The sequence below is a fragment of the Silurus aristotelis genome (genome assembly GCF_946808225.1).
Source record: "Silurus aristotelis genome assembly, chromosome: 27".
In the NCBI taxonomy this organism is placed as follows: domain Eukaryota; kingdom Metazoa; phylum Chordata; class Actinopteri; order Siluriformes; family Siluridae; genus Silurus; species Silurus aristotelis.
In genome coordinates this window covers 6,495,774-6,518,640 of record NC_139600.1, presented here as the reverse complement: position 1 = coordinate 6,518,640, position 22,867 = coordinate 6,495,774, and the positions used below count along the sequence as shown (strand labels likewise).

Here is a 22,867-nt window from a genome sequence, read left to right as displayed (position 1 = left end):
TGAAGGTCCAATATATGGACAAAAGTTTGTGCTGTTCAAAATCCCATTTCACATTTAGATTTTGTTTACATTTTTTTTTATTCAGACACAAGGGTGTTAGTAAAGTCAGGTACTGGTGTTGGTGAGGTGAGGAGGCCTGGGGTGCAGTCAGCATTCCAATTCTTCCCAAAGGTGTTCAATAGGGTTGAGGTCAGAGCCCGATAGCAGCAGATTTTCTACTCCAACCCATATAAAGCATATCTTAATGAAGCTGGCTGACTTCAGCTCTCTGTAGACAAATCTGATGTGGTAGGACAGAGCCAGTGCACTTCGGCGCTCGGTAATGTGCAAAGATCGGCATAGAAAAAAGAAGAATAGCTGTAAACAGATAAAAAAAAAAAAGAGGAAACACAGAGAAGCAATAAGCATGAATCAAACACAAGAAGTATTAAAAGGTGTTTGGATGTAGAATCATGTTGGTAAAGGTGTATTTGTCTAAATGGACTGCAGGTGACAGGAAACATGTTATATATTATTTTCCCTGCCTGTATATTTATAAACCTTCTAACTGTGTGTCATGATCTTGTTCTATGACCTATACTGAAGTGTATGTGTGTATATAAAGTATATGTAATGACACGTATTTTATTAATGTACGATTAATGCAGCACGCAGTTCGGTTTCTATCGAAAATGTAAATAAATAAATATTATTAAATATAAGAGGCAAAATTTGAATCTTCTAAGCAACACACATTTAATAATGACATCCTTTCTTTACTCTTTAGATATATACCAAAATGCACACATCCGGCAATTAAAACCGTCCGTGTGGAAACATAGCAAAAGTTCCTTTTGGTGTCCTGATTATTAACGTAATTTAAAACACTATATTACTTTAAAACATTCACAATAATATTTTGTCTTCATGATCTATGTTGAGTTTGGTTTCACTAATAATAAAAATACATTTGCATAAAGCATCAATATTTGTCCATGTTGATTAGAGTATTAAAAACTTGAAAAATATTAATTTAAGGTACATTTAGAACAGATAAAAATGTGTGATTAAGTTGAGATTAATCACAAGTTACTCCTGACAATCATGACATTATCGCAATTAAATATTTTATTGGATTGACAGATATATATATATATATATATATATATATATATATATATATATATATATATATATATATATATATATATATATATATATATATATATAATCATATAAATTTATAAATATAATTGTTTATTGCTGTCTAATGCAGCTCTGATGAGGCAAGAAAAAAAATTCTCAGATGTTATTTTTTCTAATGCTTAATTGTAATTCTCAATTGCCTTTTTTTCTGTGAGTTTTATTTTTATAAATAATACATTTTTATAAGGTCTTGCACAATTAAATATTCTTCGGCAAATCTATAAAACCATTTAGGATATTATATACATCTTATTTCAAATCCTATTTGTTATTTCTCCTATTTCTAGTATTTATATATTATCATCATCATAATCACTATAATAATGGTGATTATGATGATAATGATCATTTTTGCAATGGATCACATCTATAGCAGCAAAGTACATTCTGTAACCAAAATGTAACAAAAACACACACACACACACACACACACACACACACACACACACACACACACACACACACACACACACACACACACACACATTGTATGAGCAAAATTGCTAAAACAAAGGTTATTTCTGTTATTCTCTTTTTTAAAGAACATTTTACTCCAAAACACACAATTTCTCACTTTCTTCCAAATGTCAACATGGACAGTTTAGTCAAGTGAAGTTTATTTCTATTGCGCTTTTCACAACAGACATTGTCTCGAAGCAGCTTTACAGAATTTAACAGTTTAGGTGAATAGTGTGTATTTATCCCTGATAATCAGCCATGGCGACTGTGGCAAGAAAAAACTATCTTAGATGTTATGAGGAAGAAACCTTGAGAGGAACCAGACTCAAAAGGGAACCCAATCTTAATTTTAGTGATATCAAGGGTGTGATTATAGTCTTTAAACAATACAGAACACTGGAGAGTAAGAAGTAAAAGTATCTGATATTTGCATCATCAGTTTTACACTGAAACTACAAGGTTAAGGCAGTTTCCGTTTATTATGAACAGAATGCTATTATTTTACCATTTCTTTTTTTCCCGGCTGGAACTTCCAGAATGCTCTTGTGAAGTTTTTTTGCAATAAAAATATCATGCAAGGGTGCAATATGCTAATGAGCTGCACAAATCACAAATCATGAATATCAGCAAACAGGCTAAACTTGATCACATTTACGATTCCCTTAGGTTTTTTGCTTGCCTACTAGAAATATTGCAATACAGAAAGTGAGCAGTAAATTTACAATTAAAAAAGGTTTTTAAATGCATCTCTGTATGCCCAGCTCTGTGAGAATGCACATGTACCCTCAGTATTTAGTTTTGTGTGCATGTGTGTATACTATCAGTATATACTGTATGTCTTCATGCTTCTTTGTGTGCATTTGCGCATATTATCCTCACTCTATATGAATTGATCTCTCTCTCTCTCTGTTTCTCTTTCTCTATCTATTTCTATCTCCATGGCTCATGCTAAGTGGCATGTTAAAAATACAGAGAGGGAAAGCAATAAAAGATGAATCAGACGGGGCGCTGTGCTTATTGGCAGGCGGCATAGGGTAGCAGTGAGTCACACACACAGAATCTATTATGAGCTGAGGGGTGAGAACTTCACTTATCAATCCTGCATGTGTGTGTGTGTGTGTGTGTGTGTGTGTGTGTGTGTGTGTGTGTGTGTGTGTATATGTGTCTAGTCCTTCAGGGACCAAGCAAAATAATGATGCATTTTTAGTCATTGATTAAAAATATTCATTCATCATTGTCATTGGAAATTTGTCAGTTGAAGATGGCTTTTTTAGAAATACGCTCACAGAATCGAAAATACAAATGAAATTAATAAATAACATTTTCTGTGAAGATTTCCATCTCTTTGTGTGTATTGAGCCAGAGGGTACAGTTGTGTCATGTTTCACGGACAGCTGCCACTGTGAAACACTAAGACCTTCAGATCTCTCTGTGTGCTGAAACAGAAAAGGGATGTAAGTTATTTAAAAAAAACACTTTTTTTTTAAATATTGGTCAAATAAAAAAGAAATGGTGTGCGATTAAAGTCTCTATAATACATTATGCAAGTGTTGCCTAGAATCATAGTGATATTGCAGAAAGTTGCACTATTCGAAGAAACCACTAAGAGCATCCTGACTTGTCTGATGAAGCCTTTCATGTAAAAAAAAAAAAAAGTTCAACTCGAATAGCATTCATTGATACTGTATGTTATATTGTCATATGACATGGTGTCATTTTGTCACTCAGCCCAGCCTCCGTCTTCCTGATCATACGTTAAGCACTGAAAGTAGAGAGGATGTCCATTAAGGTCAAGGACATTAAGAAAGACTCGCTGTAGGGGACTTGTTAATGGGTTTAGCAGATTGACAGTGAGAGGAAAAGAAAAGAAAGGGACACTGCGTCTGTCTTTACTCAAACCCAGAGCACTTTAGGGGCCGGGGGTTAAGGTCGTAGAGCAAAAAGCAAATTGGCATACAAAAAGAAGGAGACAACATATGCTTTAACAATTTAATTTTTTTTTACTCCATATCTGTGACATTTTAACTGGCAGATAGCATATAACAGCCAAAGGGTTTTTTCTGGCTTCGATATTTTTTTGGAAATTAATTTTATTTTTTACATATTCACAATTAATTTTTTTCCTTTAGCAAGTCTAAAAATTGTGCTAGAATGATCTGGGTTTTTTTAATAAATGTAATTTTTTTTTTATCTGTTCTTTATTATTTATTTGCATCTATTTAAATTAATCATTTGTTTAATTGATTTTGACATTGAATTTGATTTACATTTTAAATAAATAACACTTTTAACAATGGACATTGCTTTAAAACAGCTTTACAGAATAAAACAAATTAGGAATTACTTTTTTAGCAATACAAATAGGTGACACCCTATAATATTATCCTAAATGACCAAGACAGTGGCAAGGAAAACCACTGTGAGATGAGAAAGCTTAAGAAAGCTTAAGATGAACCAGACTCATCTGGGTGACACCAAATGTCTATTCGTTACAGTTCATTGTTGAGGTAAGTTTTTTCTGATGCATTATAGAGTCATAATGCATAATAAAGTCGTGTAAAAAAACTTTGTGTGTGAAAGTTAAAGTTGCAGTAAGTGTCAGGTTTAAAGTTTATACCAAAAAACTACACTTTCATTTGGCCACTGCACCGTGTTTGTTTTTGCACCTGAATCAAGTTATCTGCTGATAACTACATGTATATAGACTCTGTCTCTTGTTAGTCTCTCCACCTGATTATTTGGCCATACTAATAATGTATTATTATTATTATTATTATTATTATTATTATTATTATTATTATACTTGTCATTGTTACCTTTTTTCCACATTTCATGTTCTTATCTTTGTTTCTTTTGTTCATGTTTGTGTTTTGATTGTGTTTATTGTGCACATGCACATGTTTGTAAGTGCTTAAGGCTTGATTAAAAATACAATTTGTCCATTTTAAAACTTACTTGATCAGATTCTGATGAATATATATGAAATATTTTTTATAAATTTGTAACTTATTTTATTATAAAAAATTGTTTAGATTTAATATGTACAGCATAAGAATATTTTTTGTTAAACAGTAGCATTTTATCCCAAACCTGATGTGGCAAAAGTAACGTTCTTATAAGCATATACCAGTTTCGCTGATTTTCTTCATAAAAGTGCTAATAGATTCTGCAGATGAATGTATAAATGCTACAAAACCACATATTCTATAAGCAACGCACACAAATAAAAATCACCCTTTAAGGCACTCCAGTGGATGCCAGAGTTACCAGGCAACCACTGGAATGCAGCGACCGATCTTAGAGAACATTACTATAGATTGATAAAGTGCTGTACGGAATACACGGTCTGTCCACTTTATTAAGAACACCGTTGCTTATTCATGCAGTTATCCAGTCAGCGAATTGAATTTTAGCAGCGCAATGCATAGCATCATGCAGATGCAGGTCCAGAGCTGCAGCTCATGTTCACACCAGACATCAGAATGGGGTGCTCAGGGATGTATATGAGTATTTCCAATCTGGCTGATTTCATTGGATTTTTTCAGAGAGGTCAGAAACTTAAATACTCTACAACCACTCAAACACTCTCGACAACCCTGGTGAGTAGAAAAGCATCTCAGCAGGCACAAAATACCAAACTAAAACAGATAGACTGCAACTTCAAAAGACCATGTTGAGTTCCTGTCAGCCATGAAAAGGAATCTGAGGCTACAGTGGGATCAGTGTTCCGTTTCATAGGCACACAAGCCCCTGATTCATCAACCTGATTCAAATCAATAATTTTTGTGCTAATATGATCAGAACATTCACAAACCTGGCAACATTTCAAACACTCGTTTCAAGCTGTTAAAACTTTTCTTCCGTTTAGAGATTAGTCCATTAGTCTCCTGTCAGGAGGCAGTATAGAAAGATATCCATGTAGGCAGACTTTATGCTAAATAACAATTTAGCATAAAAACTCAAAAAAACTCAAATGAATAAGCTTGAAGTGTGGATAGTTGCATATTTTGTTTGTTTAGTTTGTTTTGTATTTACGTTATTCACAACATCCAGCTAAAACCAGCTGCTTCTTATTGTGTTGATCCCCCTTAGTCTGCCAAAAATAGCTCTGACCTGTCAAGGCATGGACTCGTCAAGACCTCTGAAGGTGTTTGTGGTATCTGAATGGACATTTGGTACCACCCAGATGAAGATGGGTTCCATTTTGAGTCTGGTTTCTCTCAAAGTTTCTTCCTTATGCCATCTCAGGGAGTTTTTCCTTACCCCAGTCACGACCGGTTTACTCATTAGGGATAAACTTACAATGACAGGATGTATAAATACAGATATATAAATGCCAGGACTCAAGGTTTCCCAGCAGGACATTGCCAAGAGCATCATACCACATCCATCATACCAACTCCATCTGTTCTCATAATGCACCTTGTTGCCCAAGATACTGTCAATTGTTCACTAGATGTCCTTACTTGGGCCATTTTCTGGTACTAACCACTAAATATACTGTAGACTGTATACTGTATACAACCTGCTTTTGTGGATATGCTCTTGCCATCACAGTTTGGACATTGTTCAAGCCGCTCAGTTATTTGCTATTTTCCATTTTTCTTGCTTCCAAGTTTAAAGAACTCATTGATGTTAACTACTATATCCCTCCCTTAACAGATGCCAGTTGTTTAAATCTTATATGTGAACATTGTGTAAATGCTGCAGAATGCTAGTGTCTGTGGTAGCCATGTTGGAGTTTGTTGAAGATCTGACTCACAGCTTTTAAAATATCACACTTAAGCATTTGGACTGATGTCAGAGGTTATTTTTTGTACTGGTTCATATAAAAACAAATGCAAATCCTTTATTTACCTTAACTAGTGCAGTTGCCGTGCAGGTTAATGCAGTAAAGTATGGCAGTTTTTGTTTGTTTCACACCAAAAGCTTTTACCTCGGTTGCACATTGGTTGTTTATTGCTTTGTCTTTCTATCTGCTACTAACAGTTAATAATGATACAAGCTTCTCTGCGATAATCCTGGAATTTTTTTATGTGTGTGTATTGTTCAAGGCAAAAATATTTACTCTCAATAACGCCACAGGTGAGTCCATGATACAGATTTATACTGTGGCATTCCTGTTTATGACATTTATTTGCTTCAATCGGTTTGAACGATTATACAGGTACTGTAAGTTTAACCAGGGTCAAAACGTCTGTCCGCTGTTCACCTCAGTCTATGGTGGATCTTATCACTTATCCATTTACACAATGATTAGGAATATTCCAATTTAAATAAATAACATAAATCTCACTTTTGGAAAGTAGTAGAGATTATAACCCTTAAAGATTTTCCGATTTACACATCAGGACTCCCAAATGTTTAAACACAACCCTCTTCAAGATAACTAAGAACCTTCAACTTGCTAAAGAACTCATTACACTAACAAAGTCTAATGAATTAATATCACAGCAAAATGAAGCATACACTGGATATATTTCATCAAGCTATGACTGGATAATATTACTGAGTGGAGTATAAATTGAGAAGATTAGCTGCTAGCTGTGAACAGAAATACATGCCCAGAATTAGTGGCTACTTTAAACTGTGGTTTATTAGCATTTCAGAATTTAAATATTCCATTTAAACTATTTAAAAATGTGTTCATTAATCCCAGACTGCAGAGTCAAAGGTTTACAAGGTTATTTTTGCCAATGAGTAGCAAGGTATAGAGCAAATACACAAAAGAGGATTGACTAGCATTAACATCCATGCTGCTGGAATGAGGATATTAAGGACACTAATGATTTTCCTTCAGTCTATAATTTGGCTAATAGGGTTGTAGTGTCAAGGTGACCTCGTCAGTCCATAATGCTGTTAACTAAAGCAAAGAAAAAAATGTGTGAACTAGCTTTTCTTCTCTGGGAAGACAGAGAGACATGCAAGAAATTTTTTCCTTAATATATAGTGGAATGCATCATACAAGTGGACAATGTTAAGCATGAGACATCAAATGAATTTTTAGATTGATACAAAAATGTCATTTGAAAAAACATATTTTAACAAAATGCTGTTGTTGATAATAATCATTCATTCATCATTCATTCATTTTCTTCCGCTTATCCGTAATTTGGGTCGCGGGGGCAGCAGTCTAAGCAGGCCCCCGCCTTCGACTGCTGCCCAATCCTCACAGCACCGTCCCTTACGGTCCCTCCTGCAGGTGGTGAGCCCACGGGAAGGCGGCCCTACGTCACTCCGACGTCACGGACCTTGATATTTCCCTCGTAAGGGACCCCCGGAGCATAGAGGGTTAAGGGCCTTGCTCAAGGGCCCAAGAGTGGCAGCTTGGCGATACCGGGGCTTGAACCCCAGACCTTCCGATCTGCATCCCAGCGCCTTAACCGCTGGAGCCACCACTCCCCCTAATAATAATAATAATATTACAAATTCTATTTTTTTATTTAATCTCTATTTTTATTGTACATTGTATTTTATTTCATTTTCTGCAGACATTAGATTTTTGTTGTACTGTCAATAATCTTATGCTCTTCAATTCTATTTTTGTTCTCTTTTAGAAATTATCTTCAGTCATTTTTGTTTTTCAATTTGACTTAGATTTTTATTTTATTGTGATATAGAGGGTCGAGCAAATGTTTTTTTTACACAATATGAACAAAAATATTAAGAAAACTTTTCCAGCAATATTACAGCCATATTTCCATAACATATATAACTGTTACCACAAAGTTGAAGGCACATAATTGTATAGGATGCCTTTGGATGCAGTATCATTACATTTTCCTTTTACTTGAACTAGGAGACCCAAACCTGTTTTACACAAAGTTCACAAAGACTCCATGAAGATATACTTTACATGGAAAGATCCTGCTTTAGAGCTCTGACCCTTAACACTACTGAACACCTTTGGGATGAATGTGAACACTAACTGCACCCCAGGCCTCCTCACCTCACCCACATCAGTACCCGACTTTACTAACACTCTTGTAGCTGAATAAATCTCACACAAATTTCCAAAGGCACACTCCAAAATCTAGTGGAACATCTTCCCAGAACAGTAGAGGTTATTATAACAGCAAATGTTAACTAATTGTGCAATCGGTAAAAAAAAAAAAAGCTCATACCAAGCTTACAGTAGGTGTCCACAAATTCTTTTGTATATGTATATATACTGTATACTGTATTGTCCCTGATTAAAACATTGTGGTGATTTTTTTATTTGCTAGCTGGTCAACTCAAGCGTGATGGCCACCCTGAAGAAAATAAAGCGGGGGGGATTAAGACCTTACTATAAGCATATTGCAAAATAGATTTATGCTAAACATTTCGAATAATGGCCCAGTGGGATGCACATATGTTCACAGGTCACAGTCAGAGACACACTTTATATCTTTAAAAGCATGCGCATATGTTAAATAGACACAAATGCACACCCGCATTTTATTTTATTTTTTGGTTTTGTTTTGTTTTGACTGTGGTTAAGCGACACACACACACACACACACACACACACACACACACACATGCATGCAGATTCAGCAGCGACATGCATATGTCTCCGTTTGTAACGTGGAACATCTGGTCCAAACCTTGCTGTTCGATTTAGTTAAGCAAGCATCAATCAAGCTGTCAGGGTGTCGAGTGCGCCCGTGTGAGACAGAGACGCAAACAGAGAGGCCAAGTGTGCTGTCAGTGTGCGCGAGAAAAACGTCTTTAAAATCCCAGTTTTCTGGGTTTATGTATGTTTAATGAGGCTGCGCTAAAAGGACGTGATTTTTATCGGGTACGTTTAAAGATGCTCAGGGCATATATAATGATTTAAGTGTGTGTAGTGTGTATGTGTGTGTGTAAGGCCTGTGGAGGGCTGTTTGGTTTATCACAGCAGTAAGGGTAGAAACATAATACATGTGCATGTGTGTGTCCGTGTGTGCATCTGTGCATTCATCTGTTTGTGTGTGTGTGAATCTGTGTGTACAGTATATTAGTGTTTGTACTGTGTGTACCATACAGACTTGATGGCTGACTGCATTATATTGTCACATAATTTTCCTTTCTTTTTCATAAACACACACACACACACACACACACACACACACACACACACACACACACACACACACACACAAATGCACACTGATGATCAATAGTGTGTGTCATATTGCATTAATTATTATAATTGTATTCTTCTGATGACTCACACGACACTGCCTCGCTCTAAATGACACTAAATCGATCGCTCATGCTTTCTTTACGCAGCACGAAATGGATTTACGGGTGCGTTGCGGTCTCCAGACCTTTCAGGCGTTTGTCAGAAATGCCTGACAAACTTGGAATTTCGTAGCTGTTATATAGTGTCTTATCATGGAGGACTTTTCTACAATCGGATTGATGTATAAATGTTTAGAATCAGGTGGCAGTTTTGCAAACATGCGTGCAACATTTTTAAATATTTATCTAAAGCATATCCACATAGTTTGGGGCCTGAATCAATCATGGAGTTACGCTTAGATTTGTATATTAGATTTAGATTAGATTTGTAAATAAATCACTAATCAACACGCTGTAACTATTCTGTTTATGCTAGCAGTTCAATTTGACCTGTTGTTCATAACTGATTAGCACAAATAGAAATAACAATTGGTAAATCTGATAACCAATTATTCATCGCATCTTGCTCTTAAAATGTTCATGTGTCCGTGTGTGTGTGTGTGTGTGTGTGTGTGTGTGTGTGTGTGTGTGTGTGTGTGTGTGTGTGTGTGTGTGTGTGCACATCCATGTTGCATAGTAACCAATGCTTTTTGCAGCGGGATCACATTTACCTGCAAACAACAAATTCTCATTTCTGATTGGCTGCTCGATGGCATTTAACAGTGTGAGAAATACAATGTGTGGTGTGTGAGCTTGTGAACTGGTTGAAATGTGTGTGTATTACAGTAAATGCGTGAGACTCGAGAGCCCTGAACATAGAATTAACAGAGTCACAAAACATGGTTGACTAACATCCATGCTAATGGAATGAGTATATTAATGATATCTGCTTAGTTATTAATAATTGACCTTCATTCTATAATTTGGGAAACAGGGTTTGGTTCATTGTGACCTTGTCTCAGTGCATACACTGTCAATGACAATTAAGGAAAGGTGAACATAAGAAATTCTTCTTTCTGTGATCACTGGAAAATCTTGATGTGACTTCCTGTTGACCATTTGACTTGATTGAATGACGAGTGATACAAAAATCTAATTTTTGTAAGTGTATGTATGCTTATACTGATTACTGATCCACTGTCTGTCTGTCTGTCTGTCTGTCTGTCTGTCTGTCTGTCTGTCTGTCTGTCTATCTATCTATCTATCTATCTATCTATCTATCTATCTATCTATCTATCTATCTATCTATCTATCTATCTATCTATCTATCTATCTATCTATCTATACTTACAAAGATTTCTTCTTTATGTGTTGTAGGTATGATTGTCAGAGGAGAACTCCATGGCTCTGAGGTGTGTCAGACTGAGCCCTAGTAGACACATGGAACAGAAGTCATTGGGGTCAAGGGGGGTCATGTGGGCAACACAACTACTCTTCCTTTTTGCCTTCTTCACACCTGCTACACTGGGTAAGATGTGTATTGTATGTATATGTGTGTGTGTGTGTGTGTGTGTGTGTGTGTGTGTGTGTGTGTGTGTGTGTGTGTGTGTGTGTGTGTGTGTGTGTGTGTGTGTGTGAAATGAGTGTGTCATGAAAGTTTGACTTTCTATACTTTCCATATAATGCAAGCGGTGAAAGAGCGATCCTGAAGGCAGCATTTGTGAAATCTTCCAATAACGCAGCTTAGCCAATGCCGCTCACTACCTACCACAGGCACTCAATAACTCAAAAGTGCCATTTATTTTATTAGAATTGATTGAACTGACTTATTTAAGTTTTCTCTTTAAGTCATTTATATGAAATGGCAAGTACCTTTTTTAGGCCATGTGAGCATTCCACACATGGCCTAAAAAATGGTATCCTAAGACACTTACATCTGTGACCACTATTATGAGACAGATGTTTGCTTTATTGATTACATCAATTTCAGCAGCCTGAAAACAGAGTTTATGACATTTTAGGTGTTATTCATTGAGTAGTCTCATGCCCATGAACATGCCTCTGAGTGAACCTAGTTCTTTTGAGCACAGAAGATACAGTCACTGGGGTTGCAGAAAAAAAGCCAGGGAGCTTTAATGCCCTAGAATTGCTTAATATCTAGAATCTTTTTCCAGTTTTCTACTAAATGTGTTATAGGGATAAAATAATCGTATTATCTATATATTATGATAACTTTGAGATCCTATTTATGCATAATGGATTGTTTCCTGCCCATTGATAATTAATAGTATATACAGAATGCGATTGTTAATTAGCGACTTGAACATGGGGTATTCTTTCACTGCAATATGCTGCAGTTATGTAGGAATAATATGCACCTTACCCCCTAAAGAAAAAAGGAAAATATTTTTGATGAGCTAATCAACATGAGAATTCAGAATGACTGACAGCAGCAGGAGTTTTAAGCTCACCGATATTAACTGACCTCCAGAAAGCTTCTCTCGACCTGCTGTTTCATATAAGCCATCTCTTGTCTCATCTCATCTTTCCTACTTAATAGATCTCCTTAATAGAAGCACCATTCCCTCACTTTTTGTCATTGGAAATGGAAAATGTTTGGAAGCACCTTTTGGCAAATATGAAATCCATTGACGGATGGATGGATGGATAAATGCTTGAAAGAAAGAAAGAAAGAAAGAAAGAAAGAAAGAAAGAAAGAAAGAAAGAAAGAAAGAAAGAAAGAAAGAAAGAAAGAAAAAAAGAAAAGAAAGAAAGAAAGAAAGAAAGAAAGAAAGAAAGAAAGAAAGAAAAAAAAGAAAGAAAGAAAGAGTGTATCTTTAAAAGTAACTTTGTGAATGTCTGCAGATGAAAGAAAGTCCAGGGAATCAATGATCCCAGATACAGGTGTCTAGACACATTGAATGTTGTGTGTGAGTGTGTGTGAGTGTGAGTGTGTGTGAGTGTGTGTGTGTGTGTGTGTGTGTGTGTGTGTGTGTGTGTGTGTGCGTGCGTGCGTGTGTGTGTGTGTGTGTGTGCGTGCGCGCGCGCATTCTCAAGGGGACCTTTCAGTTAACAGTTATAACGCTTTAAGCTCACAGGACACATGGGAATTGGAGCGAATTGAGGACGTGAGGTGAATATTTGTCTTCTTCACCCTTCACCTGTTTGTTCACCTTCGTTTTTCATTTTCTCTCCCTCGCTCCGTCTCTGTCTCCCGTCTTCTCACCTCCACTTGTCTCAGGGGATAACTTGGATGCGCGTGAAATGTGCACAGCTCGGATTAACCCTCCAACTGCATTGTGTACATTACACACACACAAATAACTCCATATACACAAATACACAAATACACATACATACACACACACACACACACACACACACACACACACACACACACACACACACACACACACACACACACACACACACACTGAGACATTCGTCTTATTACTCGTGAGGATCTTTTATCGACAAATATTTGAATATTGATTTAAAAAACTTACTGCAACTTTCCCACTACTGACAATTATCTGAGGAGAAAAAATATTTATTGTAAATCAAAACATTCTTATAATTAATATAACAAAAATGTTATATGGTCAAAATATAAAAATAGTGAAAAAAGTTGATAATTGTTAAAAAAGTATGAATTTATTCATTCATAGGTAAAGACTAAACTAAGTATCAACATTTTCCTACTTTTATTATAAAAATTATTAAAATCATAATAAATAAACCAAAATAAAATTCCAACCCTGTATTTAAAGTTGTAGGTCTTTGCTAAATGAGTGCAGAGTTAAAAGCAGATGTGCTCTTTTTCCCCAGCAGACAAGCCGCATTATTCATTAATGAAAAGAAAACTCCACCATGAACCAACACATCTTATTCTTTATGAGTTAGTTACATTTTCAGTCATGTAATGAAATTATAAAGGTTTTTTAATTTTTTTTATTTTATTTCTTTCGATGTATCAGCCAGATTTCACCTTACTACATTACCCACAATGCCGATTGAGTACCTGTATATAAAAAGGTGCAATGAGATTCAGTCTGTGTTCCATAAGAAGAACTTTGGCTAAACAAGGGAAAGAAGCTTTTTTCTTTCACCTTGGAATTTCACCTTGGAAACTGGTTGTCCGGCAAGTGATGTCTAATCGACAAACAAACAAACAAAAAAACAAACACACCTTTTCATTTACTATTTAAACTCACTTTCGAGACATTGATTTACAGGCATGTTCACATGTTTATTCTATAGCATTGTCTTTTGAGTATCAGTGAAAAGCGATCCAGTCCGATTATTCTTTCTGGATCTGTCTGATTCATCTTTAGTTTCACATCCCACCTCTGGATAAGGTTCTCTTCAGTTGGAGACTATTCAGTGCAGCTGAGCATGGCAACATGTGAACAGCTTAATGATCCACGAGGTCACTGTGGAATGTTAAACTGAAGAACTATGATGATGGATTTGGATTTTAATTAATATGAACAGTTTGCTGCAATGGCATTGGACTACCTGAACAATTTAGCTTTTAAATGTCCATCATTGAACAGCTGATAAACTTAACAATGATGGAACTACAGTATAATGACTAGATATTTGGTGTTACCCAAATGAGGATGGGTGAGGTTTTTTTAAGGGTGTTTTTCCTTGTCACTGTTGCTACTGGCTCACTCATTAAGGAAAAATGTATTCTAAATACAATACCTTACAAAAGTGAGTTCACCCCTAAGATTTCAGAAACAATTTTATTATATGTTCTCAAGGGACAATACTATAGAAATAAAAATTGGATATATTTTAGAGTAGTCAATGTGCAGCTTGTATAGCAGTACAAATTTAACATAAAGCCATTATTGTCTAAATAACTGGTAACAAACGTAAGTACAGCTAAGTGAACATGTCAAAACCGTGTCTAAAGTGTAAATATTTTTGCAAGCACCATTGTTATCCAGCACAGAGCTGCACAGGTTGTTGCTGGGATCCTCTTTCACTCCTCCATAATGACATCACGGAGCTGCTGGATGTTAGTCACAGTACATAGTGCTTCTTCCACTTGAGGATGCCCAGAGGTGCTCAATATGGTTCAGGTCTGGAGACATACTTGGCCACTCCATCATCTTTAACTTGCTTTTTATAACTGCCTTTCAGCCCAGTTTCTAAAGGGAGGGCATCATGTTCTACTGTAGAATGTCACAGTACATGTTGAAATCCATGTTTCCTTCAAGTGAACCGCAGCTCCCCAGTATTAACAGCATTTATGCAGCCCCAGACCATGATGCTACCACCACCATGCTTGACTGTAGGCAAGACACAATTTTCTCGGTTCTTCTCGACAGCAGGAGGACTCAACTTCTTTAATTGACCCTTGCGAGGTCTGCTTTGAGTGTTTGCTGTTTTTTTCGCAAACCTCTGTATGACCCTGGCCACTGTACTGTACTTAGTTTCAGAGTGTTACCGATCTGCATATAGAGCCTAGACCATCTTTGTGAAGAGCAACAATTAAAATTTTCAAATCTTTACCATGAGTAAAGATTTATCCATGTTTATAATCCATGTTTAAAAAATCCAGTGGTCAGTATGAGAGAATTGTACTTAAAGTACCAAATTTTAACTGCTAAAACAAGATACTCAAATTTGTATGGTCCTGTCAAGCAGACAAAAACATTAACATAATGAATAGGACATGTGGCTTTGCATGTTTACACCACGTTACTTAGGGTGTACTCACTTTTGTTGCCTGTTATTTTGAGAACAATGGCTGTATGTTGAGTTATGGAGGTATGTTGAGGACAGTAAATCTGTACTGCAATACAACCTGCACATTGACTTCTAAAATATATCCAACTTTCATTTCTATAGTATTGTTCGTTAAGAAGATATACTAAAATGGTTGCTGAAATGTCAGGGGTGTACCCACTTTTGTGAGATAATATATATTTAAAAATGTATATTTCTAATGTTATTGTTTCTGTAAGCCTACTTTGGGACAATTGCCCATTGTTAAAATTCCTATACAAATAAAATTTTAATTGAACTGAAAAAGTAATCACAGTCAAATTGCTAGGCTTATGCTAACAAGAGCCTTCTGTAAAATCGCTCACAGCACTTTAGTCTTTTAGTCTGTCCAGCTGTTTTACCTTCTCTTCAGTATACCCTGTTCAATCAGATTACCTGCAACACCATCATATTAGTCGCCTTTCGGATCGAGTCGAGTGTATGCTGTAACTGTGCTGTAACCACTGTGTCGTGGAGCTGCACTGTACTCAGGAGCATTCTCTCTCCACCGTTTCTGTGTTGGGGGGCATTTTTTGTCTTATTAATATGCTGCGAAAATGGGGAGCGAGTTTAGGAACCAATGTTCCAAAAACCTGACGGTTTGGAACCTGACAGATTGTAAACCATCAATCACAAATATTTCAGTATAAACATCTCAGGTAGACAAGGCATTTAGTTTAATTAAATTTTATATGTAAAGAAGTCCGTTTAAGAGCAAGAAGCTGTATTCCAGCATTTCCAGAGCTCTGATGAGCACACACGTACACACACACACACACACACACACACACACACACACACACACACACACACACACACACACACACACACACACACACACACACACACACACACAATTTCTGCTGTTCTCTGCATATTGAAGCAGTCAAGCCTCATATATTATAATGGTTCCTCAAGATTGTGTGTATGTGTGTGTATATTTTTGTGTCTGTGTGAGTGTGCAAGTGTGTGTTTGTGCGTATAGGCGGGTGATTATATTTTCAGCCAAATCTCAGGGGAGATGAACAGAATCGCATCATCGGAATGTTTAATCCTGATTGGTTGACAGCTCGTCTCCCTAATGCTCCATTGGTTCTCGCTCCTGTCAGTCAGCACAGGTTTTTAATTAGCTTCTCTTCTCTGCGCAGATTTAATTAATGCAGGCAGTCGGGTGTCAAGCTCGTCTCTGACGTCCTATAGATTGATTTTAAAAAAATCTCGGCGAGCAGGCGTTTGTGGCGCTTGTCTAAGAAATGGAAAAAAAGAGGGAAAGAGAAAGAGAGAGAGAAAGAGAGAAATGAAGACAAACACATACACAGAGATCAGAGTGTGTATCTTAGTCTCTGTTCCAATCATCTTCAAATAATTTGTCAAAAGCAGACACCGATCCTCAATTATTAACTGTTAGGAGTGTTTTGGACAAATGTTAACAACTTTGCTTGATTTTTTTTCGTTCCTCTAGTAATAATGGGTAGCATGGATGGTACGATTCACAGATTCACCTTGATGCATCGATTTAAAAGTGTGCATCAGATATAAGTTGCCATTTGCATTACGATGCATCGTTTTTAACAAATTTGCATCTGATTTATTTATGTTTAATTATAGTGGATGGGCAATACTTTTATTATTTAGAAAGTGACCAATAATTTGTGTAATATTTGATATGTAGATTGATTTAAACTGCTAAACTGTTTCTCAAGCGCATTCTTTCATCACCACTGCTACTACGTGAATATGATGCAGCACAACACAACGGAGACCGAGGCGTGTCCTAAGACACACATAGAATACAGGTTAACATGGCAGAGGTAGAGCTGCATCTTCCTGGAGACAGAAAAGGAAAAGAACATCTGATTTTATTCCAGTATTTTTTTGTTTGCAATACAAAGGCCGGTTTGTGGAAGGGCCATGCGCCAGATGGCACTTAAGTAAATTGATGATTTTCTGTCTGTCTGAACCAAAGAAATAAAAGCAAACTATCAGAACCACGTTGAATTGCTTACCATCATATTTTTTTCTATTGCATCGTATTGTTTTGAATCATATTGTGTTGAATCAAACTGAAATCAGATCACACTGCATCGTAATAAGAGTGAATGTCATCGCATCGGTAGCTGCTTTATATGTATCTTTAATGTATCGTATCGTTGGCTATGCATTGAGATGCGAATCGCATCAGCCTGTTGTTGAGATGCACATCCCTAATGGATATGTTGCACACTAGCATGTTTGGAAAGCTGCCTAACAATGTGTCTTAGCATCAAGTCAATTGGATGTCAAGATATTTTACTGTCTCTTTGTTTATGTAGCAAATAAAACAAATAAATTTGACTCTGAGGTAATTTGGGCTACAAATACATTCAGCCTACTACATGTTTTGACAAATTTATTATATCCTAATATAACATATCTGTTTTATGATTTATTAAAAATAAACCGTTTTCCTTAGCTGATAATTATTATTTAGGAATATAGATCTGGGTATTGTTACTATCAAAACCCGTCCATCCTATGGGATTTGAAGTATAATGTTGTGGAAGCAGTTCGCGAATGGAGGGAGAGTCGGATGAAACGAGCAGTAAGACTCAGCTGAAGAGACTAATCAGTGCACTCTGTTTCAGACTGGCGACGACAATTGAAAGAAGAGAGATAACAACCTCGGGGGGGGGCGAGACACCAAGCATGGTGATCCTTATTCCCTTTCAGTTTTGCCGTACACACTCCGGGACTCACTCACACACTCACGGTTCATGACGTCTTTCCTCTCTGACGTCCTTTTTATTGCCGTCGCCGGACTGAAACACAACGCACTGTTTAGTCTCATCAGCTAAGGAAGTCTTAACGCTCATTTCGTCCGGCTCCACCTTCCCCTCGCGAACCGCTGCCACACGTGTTCTCAGATGATTTTCTGCTCACCATAGATGTAATGAGTAATTTAGTAACTATTGCTTTTCTGTTACTCTAATCTCCGACACGGTGTTTGTTTTAGTGTGACAGTTTTTATTCGAATGGACATTTTGGTATTCTTTCCCTTATTGTGTATCTGGCAGCAAAGGAGGAGCAACACTTAATGCATTAACAGCAATTAGGATTAAGCTCTAAAAACATTGCAGTTGTTGGAGTGTTTGGGTTTTTAAACCACATGAAAAGGATATGTTGGGCAAAATGAGACTGTCTGTGAAATATGAGAATAGCTCATTATCTAGAGACACTGTCTAAATTTGTCATCAGAGTAGATACTGTATGCCATAGTTCATTTTAAAACACTTAAATTTAGAACTAAGCATTATTACATTATTACAATATTTACACTATTACACTATTGCTACAGCAATATATAGCACACAGTTGGAGGAAAACATGTGGAATGATGTTACAGACAATGTTCAAAAGGAATTGCAAATTGTATTTGTAATCACGTTTTCCATATGTGGACGCATACATATGACATAATCCAAACGCAATTGGAGCAATCTTGCATTATTGTTTGCTAAATTGTCTGACAAATTTCGAATGGAAAAGCAAAGTCCATTGATGACATTTCATGACATTTCACGACATGTCATGCTCTAATCATGGATTAAGATAAGTGCAGTTTTCATAAATGTATAAGCAACTGACCCTTTGCAAAGAGCTTGATTGACAGGGTGTGTGTTTGTGTGGGGGGTTTGCAAAGGGTCAGTTGCTTATACATTTATGAAAACTGTATTTACCTAAATGCATGTAGCGCATGACTGCAACTTGCTGCCTGCACTAAATAATGTTATCTACAATTTCACCGACAATCTCCAATGAACTAGGAAACCCAAACCTATTCTAGCATGATAGTGCCCCCATGAAGAGATGGTTTACATGGTTTGAAGTGGAAGATGTTGAGTGTCCTGCTAGTATATTATTAATGGAAAAGTTACAATTATAAACAGTTAAATTTTTTGACATGCATGTGTTTGTTGAATTGTGTTTGTGTGCTCATAGTGTTGAGTCGTGCTCCTGTGCCCATGGCCGTGGTTCGCCGTGAGCTCTCGTGTGAGGGTTACCCCATCGAGCTGCGTTGCCCAGGCACCGACGTCATCATGATCGAAAGCGCCAATTATGGACGCACAGACGACAAGATTTGTGACTCAGACCCCGCTCAGATGGAGAATACACGTTGCTACCTGCCTGATGCCTACAAGATCATGGGCTTTAGGTAAAAACACAAACACCCACACAACAGAGAAACACACACCAGACAAAAACAAATGCAACACTCAGTTTAGTGTTGAATCGGTGAAGAGTGATAATTTTGTTTCTCATAATTAGGTTTGGCTCTATTATACAGTATAATGATCAATGGTTTGATAACATAGATGTATTTGAGGGAATATGGCTATTAAAAATGCTCAAATGAAGCAAAGGACTTGAATAAAGATTCGTTCATTGTTCTGAATGAGATTAAGGGGAATGATCTCAACTTCTCATCACTAGGCGAGATTTGGAAAAATGGGACGAAACCAGAGAACCCCAGAACATGGGAAGAACGTGCACATTAAAGCCTCTAATGGTATTTGGAGATCCCGGAGTTGTTCCAGCTGGAATAAATTAGAATATAACATTTCATTAAGTGTTTGTCCGAGAATCCGGGTTTGTCAAGTGACGGCTGACAGGCTAAAGAAAACAGTGCTAATCTCCCCTTTTGTTTATTTTTCACACAAACACACACACACACACACACACTCACACACAAACACAAACATACTTCATCCGACCCTGTTGCAGAGTGTGTGTTGAGACCTGGGAGATTTTAAAAGTAGGTCAGTGACCGAGCTGTGTCTAGGAAAAGAAATGGAATCCACACTGCTGCAGTGGTAGTGCAGCAGATTTGATGGTGATTGAAAAGAAAATGAGGAAGGTTCAGTCGTTAATGCTGTTAGAATTGACACTTTACAAATTGAGTCGTAATGCATGCTGTTTTTTAATTTTACAATAAAAAAATAAAAAACACTGTAGCATTACAGTTAAAGTTGAATACTTTATCCCTGGGTCTGATCAGCCTGATCGAATGAAGACCAGACACGTGGCTTTGTTTTATGTCAGTGGTTATTGACGTGCGGTTTTACAGAATTGTTAATATATATATAATGGCCCATGTATATATATATATATATATATATATATATATATATATATATATATATATATATATATATATATATATATATATATATATATATACATGGGCCATTATTCATAATGAATAATAAATATTCAAATCCTGTTGTGCATTTTTGGCTCATTCTGATATTTCAGATCAGTCGAGGCAAAAACGGATCGATCAGATTTCAAAGGATCTCATTTGTTTGTGTATAAATATATTTTCCACAACCATTTTTTTTTTTTCACATTTTTGGTTCTGATTCTTATTGCTGATACACTGCTGCTATAAAGTATATACAATTATTTACACATATTTTTATTGCTACTACTGCAACCAAATTCTCTTCTATATTAACAAATGTATTTTATTTGTTCCTATTTTATTTTATTGCCAATTTCTATTTTAGCCTGCATCCATGTACATGTTCATTTAAAAAAATTTGGGGGGTATTGAAAACCAAATTGTGTGTTTTCATTGCTTATTTTTTAATACTGAAAGCTGAGAAAGGAAAAAGTTCCTAAGCACAAGCAAGAAAAAGAAAATGACTTAATTTTTTTTAATTCGTTGACTCTCAAAATAATAATATAATAATATCTCAAAATACCAAATATGATCAATGCTCTAAAGTGCACAATATTTCCAATTTAACACCCTGACCTGAAAGTCAAAAAGAGTTTCATTGGCTTTCTATACTTAATAAGAAATGTCCAACCTGGAGCCATTTGTGCAACGGACAAATAATTTGATACAAACTAGATCAACATTTTAAGAAATCGCAGACAATCTAGTCGAACATGGCGAGGGCTGGGGCAAGGTGGGTTGGGGCAAGTTGGGGCGGGGCAAGGTTGAGTGGGGCAGGATGGGGCTATTGTGCAATGAGATTCCTATTGTTTTGTACATGGCATAACATTGTAAGAAAAGGACATGTGTCATACTCCCATTTACTTTCATTTTGTTACTATTATAAAGCATATAGTGATCCATGTTAGTAGTGAACAAAGTAACCATGTAGTTGAGTAAAAGTAGAGATACACCAGGTAAAATATTACTCCAGTAAAAGTAAAAGTGCTTCCTTTAAACTTTTACTTGAGTAAAAGTACAAAAGTATTTGCCTTTAAATCTTCTTATCCAAAGTAGTATGATTTATTTACTATAAAGTTCCTATTATCATTTTTGTCACAAGACTGTTGCTTATTTAACTCAGATTATGTAAAAAAAAAAAAAAAATGTACTTTTAGCACACCAATCTTTTAATAGAATGATATTAATGAGCTGACTGATATCTTTTAAAAATGACCCTGAGCCCAAAACCTTTTTTTTTCAACTGTTAAAAAAAACGTGTAAATAAGGCCACGGGTGCTGTAGCAAGTTCAAGTCAGGAGTTTCTTACATCATTCATTCCTCTCAGAATGTTTTGCTTGCTGTTGAACTAATGCTGAACTGTATGTTGGTGATAAGTAGATTAAACCAAGCAGCAATCAGAACAAGTTTAAAACAGAGCTTGCGCTCGACCCTGATTGGTGTATCGCTGTGTGTTTGACCAGTTATATAATATAAAGGAACGACTGATTTTGCAAAATGTAGTTGTGTAAGACATTTAACTTTAAAATGTAGTGCCACGTAAAAGCAAAAGTCTCCCCAAATGAAAATACTTCAATACAGATGTGTGCAAAAGTTACTTAAGTACAGTAAGGAATTACATTTACTTCGCTACTGTCCACCTGTGATCCATATAAACATCTCACAGTGAAGACTGAATGTTGGATGAAGCCATTGAAAGATTAAGTGCTTATGGTTGATTGGTTATTTTACTTAGTTGTACCAGAAAACTTGAAATTAGATCCCAAGAAATTATAAATGAGGCATAATAAAATATTTGACATTTTCAATGGTTTTTAATTATAGTATATATGCGACAATTTTTTTTTTTTATTTTATTATAGTGAGAGTTTCCCCCATTTATTCCAATCTAGATTTTGCTGTGTTTTTTTGTGTTTTCTCAATCCTCTTGTTGGACGGTGTACAGTACCACCTGTGTGTATGGCTGTTTGCCACACACACACACACACACACATACACACACACACACACAGCCCCAGGGTAGGCTAGACTGTGAGCTCCAATTAGCGCGGCACTGTTGCTAAGCTTAGTAGCACCACTGAGGTGGTTAGCAAGCACCAGACACACATACACACACTTACACACACACACACA

At 36.3% G+C, this 22,867-nt stretch overlaps 1 protein-coding gene across 9 annotated transcripts in view; it reads left to right on the top strand.

Annotated features, from left to right (window-relative positions):
- Window positions 1-22,867, top strand: part of adgrl3.1 (adhesion G protein-coupled receptor L3.1) — a 203,832-nt gene that overhangs the window by 32,900 nt on the left and 148,065 nt on the right. For all 9 annotated transcript variants that reach the window (XM_083532498.1, XM_083532500.1, XM_083532499.1 and 6 more), the window contains exons 2-3: window positions 11,110-11,260; window positions 19,492-19,705. In XM_083532498.1, the coding sequence (XP_083388624.1) occupies window positions 19,609-19,705 (97 nt within the window). In that variant the 5' untranslated portion in view covers window positions 11,110-11,260; window positions 19,492-19,608. The remainder of the gene's footprint in view (window positions 1-11,109; window positions 11,261-19,491; window positions 19,706-22,867) is intronic.